The sequence below is a fragment of the Ursus arctos genome, chromosome X, assembly GCF_023065955.2.
Source record: "Ursus arctos isolate Adak ecotype North America chromosome X, UrsArc2.0, whole genome shotgun sequence".
NCBI lineage: Eukaryota > Metazoa > Chordata > Mammalia > Carnivora > Ursidae > Ursus > Ursus arctos.
Window position 1 is genome coordinate 109,344,256 of NC_079873.1, and position 15,093 is coordinate 109,359,348.

The 15,093-nt window shown below is 40.3% G+C and overlaps 1 protein-coding gene across 2 annotated transcripts in view; it reads right to left on the reverse strand.

Moving 5' to 3' along the window:
- The window catches only part of LOC125281262 (RNA polymerase II elongation factor ELL2-like), a 134,104-nt gene that overhangs the window by 30,697 nt on the left and 88,314 nt on the right, over positions 1-15,093 (reverse strand). The window contains exon 3 of one of the 2 annotated variants that reach the window (XM_048213806.2): positions 5,575-7,964. The exons of the other annotated variant lie outside the window; for it this stretch is intronic. Coding sequence (XP_048069763.1) covers positions 6,017-7,954 — 1,938 coding nt within the window. The 5' untranslated portion in view covers positions 7,955-7,964 and the 3' untranslated portion in view covers positions 5,575-6,016. Of the gene's footprint in view, positions 1-5,574; positions 7,965-15,093 lie in introns of those variants that run through there. 2 annotated transcript variants of the gene reach the window in all.

Sequence of the window (15,093 nt, forward strand, 5' to 3'; positions counted from 1 at the left end):
CCCAGGCACCCCCACACATTTTTTTAAAAAGATTTTATTTATTTATTTGAGAGAGAGAGAAAGAGAGTGAGCACCAAGAGGGGGAGAGGCAGAGGGAGAAGCAGACTCCCCACTGAGCAGGGAGCCCTATGCGGGGCTCCATCCCAGGACCCTGAGATCATGACCTGAGCCGGAGGCAGACGCTTAACCAACTGAGCCACCCAGGTGCCCCCCATACCGTTTTTAATTAAGTAAATACATTGAAAATTTCTGGAGCTGGAATCAATGTATAGTTTTGATTTGTGTTGGGGAAGGAGCAGGGACCCTAATACAGTCACACAGGATTCCCATTCTTCTGCATTTTCATGCTGCTCCGTGGGGAGCTGAACTTACGTAGCTTGATTTCTCTGTATGATTTGAAACTGTGGGTAACCTTCTTGCTTGGCTCCCAGGCATTGAAGTTTCCATTTTTCTTCTCTGGCCATTCTGCTCACTTCTCTTCCTCCTTTTATATTCTAAATGTTGGTGCCTTTCCCAGGACAGGACAAGTCATTGACTCATTGTCGTCCCTAGCAATTATACTCTCTTATCTCATGGCTTCAACTACCACTATTAATGGTCTAGCTCTCATGCCACCCCACACAGATAATACATCTATAGTAGCTCTTCTGTCTACCGTGGTCATCACTACATTGTCACATCAACATATTCCCATTAGATGACTCACATGAGAAACCTCAGCAAAGGAAAACAGAATGCTGGTCCCCTGAGTCACCAATCAACTGGACGGTGAGCCTTATCATACTGCTTGCTAGAGGTGATGTGACCCTGTAAGAAAATGCCTGGCTGATGTGTGTGCTTAGGTTTGGGTCATGAACTAGAACAAGACCTGCTTTTATTACTGTATCTGTATAGCCTAGGGGAAGCTTCCCACCACAAATTTATATTGACTTCAGAGACCTCACGCACCTGCGTTCATCAAACAATCCATTTGATACCTTTTCCATGTTTCTAACTTAAGTGTTTCTCTATGGACTGCAAGCCATAGTCAATATTCCTTGTTCTGTTGATAACTTTGAAGCTAATCTCCCTGGCCTTTGATTTGTAATACACACATGTTCACAGCTAACAGGGGAAAGTAATCATAACAAGATCAGCTCGATTATTGAGTGCTTACCTTTCACCAGACACAATAATCATGTGTTATTATTACCAAAATACAGATAGGAAAACCAATCTCCAGAGGTATTGTGTAATTTCTCCAGTTACACAGGAAGTGGCAGAGTCAAGACTCAAGGCCAGTAACGAATTCATAACCTAGTCTCCTGCCACAATGCTCCTCTGTCAGGAGCATGCCTGTTTGGACTTCCTCATGTAGGAGACTTAAATTAAACAGAAATGGGTTTAAATCTCAGGTCTCATTACCTAGTCCTACAACTTTGGTCAAAACACTATGACTCTACAAGCCATAATTTTCTCCTCTGTAAATTGACATAATAATACCTATCTCACAGCGTTGGGATGAGAATTAAGCCAGAAAATTATGATAAGGAACTGAGTGTAGTGCCTAGAATATGCTCCATGATAGACACCTCTTATGATCACTGTTCCCCATCCTTGCTCCCCAGCATCATCAGCTTCCCCCGTCATAGCTGTATACGTAATTATCTCTTTACATACCCTAGGAAATCTGCCCAAAGGCAGGAACTGTATTATTAACAAGTTTTCTCAAGCACCCAGTCTACTGTCTGGCACACACATAAAATTTTCCTCCCAGCTGCCAAAGAATTCTTTGGCCATGAAGACACTACCGTTATGTGTTCCGAATTTTGGGCTACACCCACCGCTCCAGGAATTTGTCGGATTCCCAGTATTTTAGCTAATGGAACGTTTAGTGTTGTGTTGTTAAATACTGACACCTCCAAACAGTCCCTTCCGGCAGGACTTTCCTGATCAGTGACAGCCCCTGTAACCCAGTACAGAGGGAGATGCCCTTCTGTGGGACAATTTCTCTGTGAGGGAATCTTCAATCGGAGTAGCTATGACACGGGAGGAGGACGTAGAGGTTGCAGAGGTGGGACACTCGTGGGTACAGCTTTTGGAGCTGATTTTGAAAAGCCCGAAGGACAAAGAAGGTCAAAGCATATGGCTTGTCAAGCAAAAGGAGCCACCTGCCCTTTCATAAATAGCACAGAGGTACTATTAAACGTGTAAGATAACTTTTAAGGTTACTTCTAGGGAATATAAATATAAATGCTAATAAATGAATATGAAGCAGAGGCATTCATAACTTCTTATGAGTAAAGAAGATTCAGAAAGATATTTCAATGGAACCAGTCAGTAAATGAAAATGTTATTTTCATTTCAAAAGTGAGGGAGAGTTTTAATCAAACATATGCTAATGATTTAATAATATTGATATATACTGATTTAAAGAACATTGAATCAAAATGTTTACTTTTTCAAAGACCATCTCCTGTGATATGACTTTTTGAGACATCTAAATTGGGAGATACTCTGACTGTACGAATTGATATTTTGCAGAGCATGAGTTATCTACAGGTGTTGTATAAGGAAATCAATGTCTTTTTGTTCATAATGTGAGGAATGATGTAATAAACTGGTCAAAAGAGGTACTACTGAAAATGGTCATATGAAAAGAATTACTCGAATTTTTTAAAGATGATGATAGTTGTGGCAGACAGACTCTGAGATGGCCCCCAGTGATCCCACCTTCTGATATTCATGTCCTTATATAATCTTCTCCCTTTGAGTGTGGGTGGCACTTGTGGCTTGCTTTTAGCCAATAGAGTATGGCAAAGGGGATATGATGTCACTCCCATGGCTATGTTATATAAGACTGTAACTTCCATCTTGCTAGCAGATTCTTTCCCTTGCCAGCTTTACTAAAACCCATTGCCAAGTTGTGAGCTGCCCCATGGAGATGCCCACATGGCAAGAAACTGAAGTCTATATCCGGCCATCATCTTGAAAGCAACCACGGCTCTAGCCCAAAGCTCAAAAGGAATTGATTGAATCATGTCACTAACTCCAGAAGTGATATTAGAAGTGGATCCTTCCCCAGCTGAGCCTCGGATGAGACCCCAGCCTTGGCCAACGTCTTAAATGCAGCATCAGGAGAAACCCTGAAGCAGAGGAACCACCCGCTAAGCTGCGCCAGGGTTTATGACCCACAGGACACGTGCAACAATACATAAATGCCTGTCATTTTGAGTTGCTAAGTGGGTGGCAGTATTACACAACAGAATAATAGTAATTAATTGCAACTGCCATTTAGTAAGTGTCCATTACACATCAAACAGTCTGCTATGTGATAATATAGTTAAGTAGCTAGCTAGCTACCTATATGGTATGTAGGTAGGTAGGTCGGTAGGTAGGATGTTTTATATTCAAAAAATAGCATTTATGAGAGTGACAAAAGTAAAATTAGGAAGTGAGCCAGTGATTTTACTATATCTTTGGTGTGAAATTATTTATGCACATTTTCTAGTTGCACTTTTATTTTAATATCTCCACCTCCCCTTTTAAGTCCATATACCTCCAGTCTGAATTATTACAATATTATTTATAAAGGAACAACTTTCTTCTGACGAAACAGGGTGCCTATCAGATAAGACAAGATATCATATAAGAGAGCTAGAAGATAAGAGAGCTAGAAGTTAGGTCAGTAGAAAATATACAGATGGAAATATGGAAAGGAAAGACAGGAACTACTGAAATGACCAAAAGACACAGAAGGAAAATGAAAAGAAAATGAGAAAGAATGGGGGAGAAGCAATATTTACAGAAATATCAGTAGAGAATTTTCCAAACCTACTGGACTGCATCAAACCATGGTTTCAAGAAGCACTCTGAACCCCAAGCAGTATAAAGAACAAAAATCACAACTAGACACATTTCAATAACATTGCTGAAAACCAGACAAGAAGACAAACCTAAAACACAGATAGAAAAAAGACACATGACCATCAAAGGAGGAACAAGATTGACGGCTGATTCCCTCCACATGAATAAAACAGCCAGACAAAAATGGAATTATATTTTTATACTGCCAACAAAAGTAACCACCAGCTTAGAATTCCGCACCTAGTTAACCTGTCCTTCAAAACTAAAGATCAATTAAAAACACATGCACACTGAACTGAAAGGATTCACTTCCAGCAGACCCTACACTAAAGGATAAAGGGAGCTTTTGAAGAAAAAAGAAAATCATCTCAGTCAGAAATAAGAAAATGGAGGAAAGCCCGAGAAGCGATAGAAAATGCATATGAATGCCAACTAGTGACCACGCAAAAGCATTAATAAATTCCTGCGGGGTTTAAAAGACACAGAAAATGAAAACACATGAAAATAAGCACACACATGATACAAACAGGTGAACATGTAAAAAGTGTTCACGGCAGCATTGCTTGTAATAACAAAAATAACTAAATTATGCTGAGGTCACATGATGACCCAACATATAAGCAAGAAAACTAATAAGCTCCAGCTTTATGCATCAGCATAAAGAAATCCCAGAAGCGTAAGAATGAAGAAAGTAAGGTGATGACTACATATGCCATCATTTTCATAAAGATTCAGAAACTGAACAATATACTCTGCAGGGATACTTATAAATATACTGGAAGTATTCAAAAAGAAAAGCAAGGGAAAGATCAATGTAAACTTGAGGAGGTGTTTACCACTTTGGGGGAGGCAGGGACCCAGGGCAGATGAGAGGAAAACAAAGGTAGGAGGAACGGTATTGGGAATGGTCTAATTCCTAAGTTGGCTGGTAAGTTCATAAGTTCGCATTTTATCATTAGGTTTCCTATTGTACACAACTTATTCTTTGGTATGTACCAATTGTCTCTAGGATGGTGGAGACAAATATCTAAAAAAGACAATATTCAAATTTGGGAAAACATTTAAAAACTTAGATTTGTAGGGTACCTGGGTGGCTCAGTTGGTTAAATGTCTGACTCCTGATTTCAGCTCAGGTCATTATCTCAGAGTCCTGAGATTGAGCCCCAAGTTGGTCTCCATGCTGGGCTCAGAGCCTGCTTAAGAGTCTCTCTCTCCTTCTCCCTCGGCACCTCCCCCCCCCCAAAAATAACTTAGATTTGTAAACATGTTTCCTATTTCAAATGATAGTACTTTGAAAAGACAACACAATTGAATTATTAGTTCAAAATCTTCGCATGTCTGGGGGCGCCTGGGTGGCTCAGTCAGTCAAGCATCCAACTCTTGATTTCGGCTCAGGTCATGAACTCAGGGTTTTGAGATCAAGCCCGGCATCAGGCTCCGTGCTGGGTGTGGAGCTTGCTGGAATTCTCTCTCTCCCTCCCTCCTTGTCCCTTTTCCCCACTCACAAGCTCTCTCTCTCAAAACTGTTTGCATGTTTGACCACATCACGTGTGTTCCCCCAAGATAAATACAAGTAACATTTTTAAGAAAGGTAAAAAATAAACTTAATGAAATGAAAATGTGTACTGTTTGAAGAAATCATAGTATTTTGCACAAATTTCTAAACTTCTATGTCTTAAGGTTGCTTTTGCATTAGAGGTTAAAAAAAGACACTAGCATTTCATATTATTCATTATAAGTTTTTATTTTTATCCAAAAGCATTTCATATTACTCATATAGGTTTTATTTTTTAAATGTGTACAAGTTTTATTCAAAGATACTGGATCCTTGATATTTCTTTAAAAGGGAGTGAAAACACACATTTTTTTGTGTAAAAGGGATCAGATGAAACAGCATCAAAGGTACAGAAAAGCAAAGTAAAAGGAAAAGTAAAAAAAGAAAAATGAAAATAACACAAAATTAAAATAAACATAAATCAACATAAAATCAAATGAAACAAAAATATCAAAACTGAAAACTAAAATCAAAAGGAACATAAAAAGAAAGAAAACTAAAATGGTAATGCTGTTTCAACAAAGTGGTTTTATCCCTTTAGAATCCTAGAGCAAGCAATTCAGAATTTTAAATAAATAAGCTTATATTTATTCTGATCCTGGCTCTGTTCCAGCGTTACGGTTTTACCTGCTGCTGGTCATAATCACTTATTAATTTTTTAATGTGAACCAGCTTGTCATAAAGATACTGGCATCTATGTTTATCTGCGCAGTAATTGGGATTCATCTGTTTCATCTTCTGATATTCCAGAGAGATTTTTTTATTAATATCCTGATATTCTTTTGAATCTGGAGAAAGGTGCTTCCTCTTTGAATCTAGGTTAACAAATATCGTAGATAGAGTCAGCATCTTGTCATACAAGCCCTGATATTCACCATATTCTAGTCTAAATTCCTGCTCATACTGCTGGCGTTGCTTAGAGGAACTGATGGTGACATAGTTAGCCAAATAATCTGGGCGCCCAGGGGCTGCGCCAGTCTTCCCAGAAGCTGTGTCTACCTCTTCAACTTCTTCACTTGCATTTGGTTTTGGACCTTCACCTTGTCTTCCTGGATCTGTCTTCTGTCTCCCCATCATCTCAATACCATGCTCTTGGTTCTTTGCTTCCTGTTGCGTAAATTTACGTTCAGACTTCTTATCAGACATCAAAGGTTTTTTCTCCACAGGCTTTGAATACATCATGTGAACTGAAATCGAGGGTAACATTTTCAAGGGAGGATGTTTACCCTTCTGGCTCCCAAAGAGTATTCTATTTTGACTAAATCTGGCACCACACGAACCTGGAGTCTCAGGTCCTTTGGCATCGCCCCGAGAATTGCTGCTGGAACATGCAGGCTGAGGGGGGCGTGAATAGGGAAGGTGGGCTGCGGGCCGGGAAGGAGGGCTGGGGTAGGAAAATACAGGCTGACGGGTACGTGAACGGGGATGGCGGGCTGCGGGCCGGGGATGGGCAACAGCCTCCGAACATCCCGAGAGCCTGGCAGCAGATTTTGCACTGGTGTTACTCAAATGGCCATTTGATGTTGACTGCATCGCGGTTGTCACATGAGATATTCTAACTTTTCTCCTCGCCAAATTAATGGCTGCATGGGAAAAGTGATCCTGAGAGGATGTTTCACCTGTGCTAGAACCTGCAGAAGATTCTGTGGGATTGGTACCGCTAGCATTCTGAAATGCATGTACTTTTCTAGAAAGGACCAACTCCAATGACTGCCTCTCTACTTCGTTATATCCCGGCCAGTCTTTTTGGAGCTCCTTAAAAACATAATCCTTTAAGGTGTATGAAAAATTCTGAGTATTCAGATTGGCCACTTGGTGCAGAATTTCTCCAAGGGAGTTCTTCTCATTTTTGGTGATGCCGTCTCTCTGAAGTCGAATAAGCAGTTCGGGTTTCTTGTAGTCCTTCAGTGCCAGTAAGTGAATCACCCTATCCCTATACGGTCTCATGTGGACACTGCTAGCAACTCTTGACTTCCGAATTGTGTATGCAGGGTTAATGGGAGCTGTTTTTTTTCTCTCAGGCACTGGATCTGGAGTGGCTTGAGGTGCTTTCCGAATTGGCGGTTTTTTCTCCAAATACGGTTTTCTAATACTTTTCCATCTGTTGCTGGTTCCACCCTCTACCTGGATCCCTCTTTCTGGTGTCATCTGGTAGGAGTTGGTTGTTGTACACGTCATTTTATCCTGCATCAAGCTCGGGCCACTGAACTGTGAGCGGCTGTAGCTTGAGACAGTTTTGGGGGTATGGTCTTCATGCTTGTCTTTACTCATATTTGACAACAAAAAGTTAAAGTCGTATATACCAGTGGGTGAATCGTCTGGGGGGGTTTTGATAAGCTCTTGGAAACCCTGGAACTGAAGAGAAGCTGGAGGGCACACTGTGTTCTCATGGTTCTGATAAGAGTCAGTTGCCCGAATGCCCAGTCTGGGAAGCTGCGTAGGCAACACGGCGATGTTGTCCTGCCTGGGCTCTAAGCCACCTGCCTCCTTCACTGCCACCTCTCCTTCCTCACGTACCAGTTTCCCCAGGGCTCTGCCTCCATAGGCTGCCATATAGCCATATCTGTGAAGATCAAAGTTCAAACAGTAAAATACTTTAGAAAACGATAACCCTCCTTGGCCAAAAAAAAAAAAAAATTCTTAACTGCTATCATTTCTAAAACTGTAATTCTAAAAGATTTTTCCGAACAGAGGCAAGACGTGCCTGGTTGAGATAGAACCTGGACAGGTAAAGCTGGTTATAAAGATCGAATCACTTTCTGGTGTTCTGCCTTTCACATTTTAGTCCGTCTTTAGGAGGAAATGTTACCGTAACTGGCAAGTGCTAAATTATTCTCTGAGCTCGGTGCATAAAAGTCATCTCCTCCAGGTAAATCCAATATCAAGTCGAGGTACGTGGTGAGGGGATTAACAGGTGGTACAAGCTTATGGAAACTAGCGGAGAAGGCTTCCACAGAGCATGACTGGAAGTAATTCCTCCTCGCATTTACTCTGACATGCAAGTGGGCTGCTGAGTCCTTCTTGGGACTGGAGCCTGGCCCGTCAACCGGGCTCTCATTTCATAGCTAAATATATTATTTTATACGAAGAGTGTATAAAAGCCAAAATTTTAGAGGTACTTGTTTCTCTTTCTCAACTCTCGAACCATTACCAACGAGTAGAAGGACCTTTCAGCTCCTTGGCTTGCCACTTGCATCCATCATTCTGCTTCTTTGCACTCCTCCCCCAGAGGGTCCTCAGCAAATCACAGGATTATCCAGGGGAAATGGCCCATGCTGAAAAAAATCTTGCAGCTAGGCATTCTAGAGGTAGACAACTTAATCACAGAATATACAAGAACTCATTCCAACCAGTTTTGCCCCAAAATATATTAGGCACAATTCTTCCTCTTTTCCCCTTCCACATTCCCAGGCTGTCTGATTTTCAGATTTGCCTCCCTTAACTCCTGGTATCACTTTCCACCTTATCACTCATCTAGAAAAAGCTCCGCATCATCTTCTACTACTCCCTCCAACATAACTTCTCATTAATCTTCCTCCAAAACGCCTAGTCAGCCACCAAATTTCCCACCCATGCAATAGATAGTCGTTGAGTATCTATCATGTGCAGACAGTATTCTAGATGCTTGAGGATATTGCAATGATCAAGACAGCAATGCACAAAAAGCCTTGCTCCCATAATGCCTACATTCTTCTCAAGTTTTTCTGCACAACATCTCACATCCACCTGTTCTTCTCTCATACCACAGCTATTGTCTTAATTCAGGCCGGGAACATCTTAGCCAGTATTATGTACTCTTCTTAACTTGATTTCTTGCCTCCGATCTTTTCTTGTTCTAAACCATATCCCAAATTATCAACAAAGATTCCAACCAACTTTGCTTTAGAACAAGTGATGGTTCCCGCTACTTAAAGAATAAAATGAAAAGGTGCTCAACACCACTAATTATCAGGAAAATGAAAATCAAAACCACAAGGACATAGAACGCTAGAATGGCTATGATCAAAAAGAGAAGAAATAACAAGTGCTGGTACGGATATGAAGAAAAGGGAATGCTTGTGTACTGTTCATGGGAAAGTAAACTGGTGCGGCCACTATGGAAAACAGTATGCGGGTTCCTCAATCAATTAAAAATAGAAATACTATTTTATCCAGCAATCCCACTTTGGGGCATGTACTCAAAAAAATGAAAATGAGATCTCAAAGAGATATCTCTACTCCCATGTTCACTGCAGCCTTATTTACAACCGCCAAGACATGGAAAAAACCATCCACCAATGGATGAATGGATAAAGAAGATGTGATATATGTATACTCAACCATGAGAAAGGACATTCTACAGTTTGTGACAAGGGTGGACCTAGAGGGCATTACGCCAAGTGAAATTAGAGAAAGAAAAATACCATAACCATATGATAGCATTTATATGTTGAATTTGAAAGAGCCAAGCTCACAGAAACAGACCAGAATGGTAGTGACTGATGGCTGAGGGTAGGGAAAAACGGAGATATCAGTCAAAGCTACAGACTTCCAGTTTATAAGATGAATAAGTTCTCAGGATCTAATATAAAGCTCAGTAGTTACAGTACTGTACTACAGGTTTGAAAATTGCTAAGTGAATAGACCTTCAATGTTCTCACCGCCCAAAAGAAATGGTAATTAGATGACATGATGCGGGTGTTAGCTAATGCTGTGGGGCTAATTTTTTGCAATATATAAATGTATCGAATCAACATGCTGCGTACCTTGAACTTACACAATCTCACACATCAATTCTATCTCAATAAAGGCAGAGAAAGGGAGAAAAATTTAAAACACCTTGGTGTGGCATATGAGACCCTTCTTATTCTGTCCCCAGCCTACCCTAACGTTGGTGCCATGTATCTAAATGCTACCTTGATCTGTTGGCTACTCTCGAATATGCCCCCAAGCTTGTTCCTATAGCAGCCTTTCACTTGCTAGACCTTGAGCTCACTAATGTTTCCCCCCAGATCGTTGCTGGCATTGCTCCTTAACTTTATTCAGAGCCCTCGCACGAGCATGCTGTCTAAAATAGTAATATATGTGCATACCTACCCCAGTGCTCTCTTTCTACCATCTTCTCTTCCTTACAGAATATTTACTACCTAATATTGTTACATATATCTGTTTATTTAATGTAAGTCACCCTTACCAGAATATGAGCTGAATGCAGGCTTGGATTTTATCAGTCCTTTGCACTGCTCTTATCTCCAGTGCCTAGAACAGCGCCTGGCACACACAGTGAGTACTCAGTACGTATTTGTTGAGCAAATGAATACATCAATGCACTCTACCTTTAAATCTCACTCATGCTGGGTTCAACCAGTTAAATTTCTACTCAACCTTGGAAACCCAGCTCAAATGTCACATCATATGGAAGACTTTCCTATCTTCGGAACTACTACTTCCCTTTATTATAATCCTAGAGCACTTTGTATTACCTGTGTGAAAACACCCAAAACTGCATCATCTATTACTTGTGTGTTGGCCACCTCCATTAGACTCTGACCTCTACATCCCCGGCAACTACACTTACCCACATTTGCAAGACCCTTCCTTTTTGTCCCCAGTACCTCACTCTGGAAGTAGCAGGTGCAGCGCAGAGGGCACCCTCTCGATGTTTGTGAAAGAATGAATAATAGTACCTTTGCATTTCTCCCAGCAAATATATATTACTGTCACGTCAAGAAGTTATATTAAGTCTGTTAATGTCAGAGAAATGTTCTGTTCTTTAAGATGTTTTTCATGATTCTGTTAACCTCACGGTATATTTGTATTTTAAAAAGTGAAATCACTGTTGCAGAGAGAATGCAAAATACTTCCTCAGAAAACCAATGAACTGCTGAAGTACAGTCAGCAATAGAGTGTTCTAACACGTTGTCTGACGCTTCCCGGAGACCTCTAGTAGACACAGGAAGAAAGAATGTATTCTTTGGTATCTTTAAGTCTGCAACCTTTGGGAGAATAAATAAAATATTTCGAGGGTAGTCCTGTGCCCAGTGCAAATAACGACAAAATATTCGTTAACCCAAGACTGGGAAGTGGGGCACATGACGACAAAAAGTACAAGCCATGATTTCTGAAAAGAAAACTCCATACTCCAAGAATGCCAAGTAGTTTTTAAATTACTACATGTATTCAGTACAATTACAATAACAACTTGAGCAGGGTTTTTTCTTTAAATCTGTCAAAACTATTCTAAAATTCAACTGTAAGAAAAGCTAAAAGAGTTTCACAGAGAGCAAGAACAGGGAGTTAACCCTACCTGATACTATCACATAAAGATAGAATAATTAACAGAGTCAGGAACTAGCATAAGAAGAGACTGAAAATCAATGAAAATGAACAGATACCAAAGGCAGACACTCAACCAACTGAGCCACCCAGGCGCCCGTAATAATGATTTACAAGACCACCAGTAATCAATGTAGAAAAAGGTAGATTGTTACAGGGAACACTGCTTAAAACAAGTTGTCAGCATTTTAGCAAAAATATCAAATTTGAATCTCCCTTCATGCCATATCATAGAATGAATTCCAGATGTACTGAAGAATTAAAATATGAAGCCATGAGAGAACAAAAGACTTGAAACTTCAGAGTAATGGTAATGCTCTCATAGAAAACTACAAGCATAATGTATTGCATACAAAATAATTATCACATAAAAAGCACTCGAATTTTATCTCATCAAGCCCCAAAATTGGTATCAAAATAAGGAAGGCTTGAAGAATAATACCAGATTTCTTTGTTTGGAGGCACACAGGATAATATCACGATCACAACCTAATTAACACTGCTGCAAAGCTATTTGTTTGCATGGGCTTAAAGAAAAAGTTAATTGATCAAACTTATTATTATTTCTGATCGATACAATATTAATATAATAATGGTAATATAATAAATTATATCCCAACAAAATTGAATTTCTCTTCTAAATTGTCTAGCTTGCCGTGTCGTTACTACCATGAAACAAATGTTTATTTCAAAGGCACTATGTGATTGGGTGGAAATAACAAATAAAATGACTACACAACCAATATATTTTGAAAGGTCATTGGACAATTGCTGTCACGTTTTGGCAAGCCACTCATAAATCTACCTGGCTCGCTAGTAAACGCTGAAGCACTTAAAATAACAAAACATTATTAATCCATCTCAAAGTAACATACAGTTGGCCCTTGAACAACACAGGGGTTAGGAGTGCCAACCCCCTGCACAGTGAAAAATCCACATATAACTTTTGACTCCCCCCAAACTTTACTACTACTGTTAACCAGAAGCCTTACCAATAACATATACAGTCAATTAGCACACATTTGTACCTTATATGTATTATATGCCGTATTCTTACAGTAAAGTAAGCTAGAGAAAAGAACATATATTAAGAAAATCAGAAGGAAGAAAAAATACATTCACAATATTGTACTGTATTGATCCAAAAAAAAATCCATTTATAAAGTGGATCCACGCAGTTCAAACCTGTGTTAAAGGTCAACTGCACTTACTTCTTATTACACTTCGATAATACTTCGAAACCTGACCACTGTGGTCACTCCACTCAAACTAATGAGCCCACCAACCCACACGCTCTGGGCTACCCTGCGTGAGAGAGCAGGGGGCACGGGGAACCGCCACGCCAGGTACCCTGTATCTCACTGAGGCCCAATTTCCAGCCTGCTTGCTGGCTTTGTCATAAAGCATAGTAACCAACCAAATCCAATTTGAGTCACTCTTGCCAGTTACCACACCTCTTGAGGTCTGGCCTAGGTTAGAACTGACTCTACCATTTCTCACCTATCCATTGTTTTGGGTCATCATCCAAATCACAAGCTCCAGGGGAGCTCTACTCTCTTCTCTGTGTGTCCGCACACTGCTCAGAACTTCCTTCGCTCTGCTAGCCTTACCCCACTAGAACTCTGACATCACAGTTCACAATTCTCTCGAACATTCTCCATCTCTAAACTTAAAGTGAAATGCAACTTTTCCCAAGGATGCTACTTTATCTAGAGCCCTCTCAAAATGAGCCCACTTGTTTTCTCTGACTCTGTGTACCCCAGCGCTGATACATATATGCCAAAGGCATATATGCTAATATATGTGCTAACATTAATGGCTTTGACAGGCAATATCGCCAGTAAAATTTGAAAGCACAGACTTGCATGTATCATGCTCATGGTTTTGGTCCCTGCTTCAGTGTAATTATATGCTCTGATTAGAGATGAACCTTATTCTTTGGGTGACTGGAACGCTTCTTGATTTTTGATTCAGAATTTTATAGCCTTATGGAATCATCTCTTCTATATTCTCAAATTTCTCCACTCAAAATTTTCACAGTAATCTGCAGTAGTGCTGTGATATGTCTTGCTGAGGCTACAACGAAACAGAATGTAAGTCCACAAAGACAACTGGAAATGTTCTCATTAAACCAGCATGTGGACTATGATTAATTTAGCACTTCCCTTGTGTAGAAACCTTTTTAAGGGAAGATTCTGTTCCTGCCTTCCTAACTCCCTGAAATTCCCTTGTACTTAATGCTGAGGTCCTTGTTTCTACTGAAGACATGTTGATTTTTTATCTTTCCCTGTCTGGCTTAGTAGTGAGGGAGAAAAACCCAATATCAAGATCCCCTTCGGGGCCCCTGGGTGGCTCAGTCCGTGAAGCGTCTGCCTTCAGCTCAGGTCATGATCCCAGGGCCGTGGGATCGAGCCCCAAGTCAGGCTCAGCAGCAAGCCTGCTTCTCGTTCTCCCTTGTGCTCTCTCTCACTCTCTCTCAAATAAATAAGTAAAATCTTAAAAAAGAAGATTCTCCAGGAACCTGAGATAGCAGCCGCTCTCTTATATTTTGATTTATCTCAACAAGGGCAGTCATTTAACTTTTGGTTTCTTTCCAAGTAGTTTTTTCTTTCCATTCAGAACAGAATGTTATAAATACAAATATTTTTCAAAGAACTGATAATAGTTCTAAAAACTCCTCCTTGCTAAGTGAAATGCCATTAGGACTAGCGTCTCACAATCATGTAATAATCCCAGCCAGGCCCGCCTAGCCCATTATCAAATGGGATTTGGAAGCAATTTATAGGCACTCATTTTGCTCTAGTAAAGCCCCACATGCAGAGGGCCCTTTGGGTACTTGCTGGATCAGTACAGTAATGTTGTGCTCTTTTTTTTTCCTTTTCAGGTTTCTACTGAAATTACAGCTAGTTAACATACAGTTTAATTTAATATTAGCTTCAAGTATAGAACTTAGTGATTCATCACTTACATACAACACCCAGCGCTCTCCTAATACCCATCACTCGTTTAACCCATCCCTGTGCCCACCTCCCCTCCAACAACCCTGTTTGCTCTCTATCATTAAGATTCTGTTTTGGGGTTTGCCCTCTTTTTGCTTTTTTCCCCTATGTTCATCTGTTTTGTTTCTTAAATTCCACATATGAGTGAAATCATATGGTATTTATCTTTCTCTGACTGAATTATTTCACTTAGCATAATACCCTCGAGTTCCATCCACGTCATCGCAAATGGCAAGATTTCATTCTTTCTGGTGGCTGAGTACTATTCCGTTATGTCTATACCACATGTTCTTTATCCATTCATCAGTTGATGGACATTTGGGCTCTTTCCATAAATTGGCTATTGTGGATAATGCTGCTGTAAAATTCAGGGTGCAC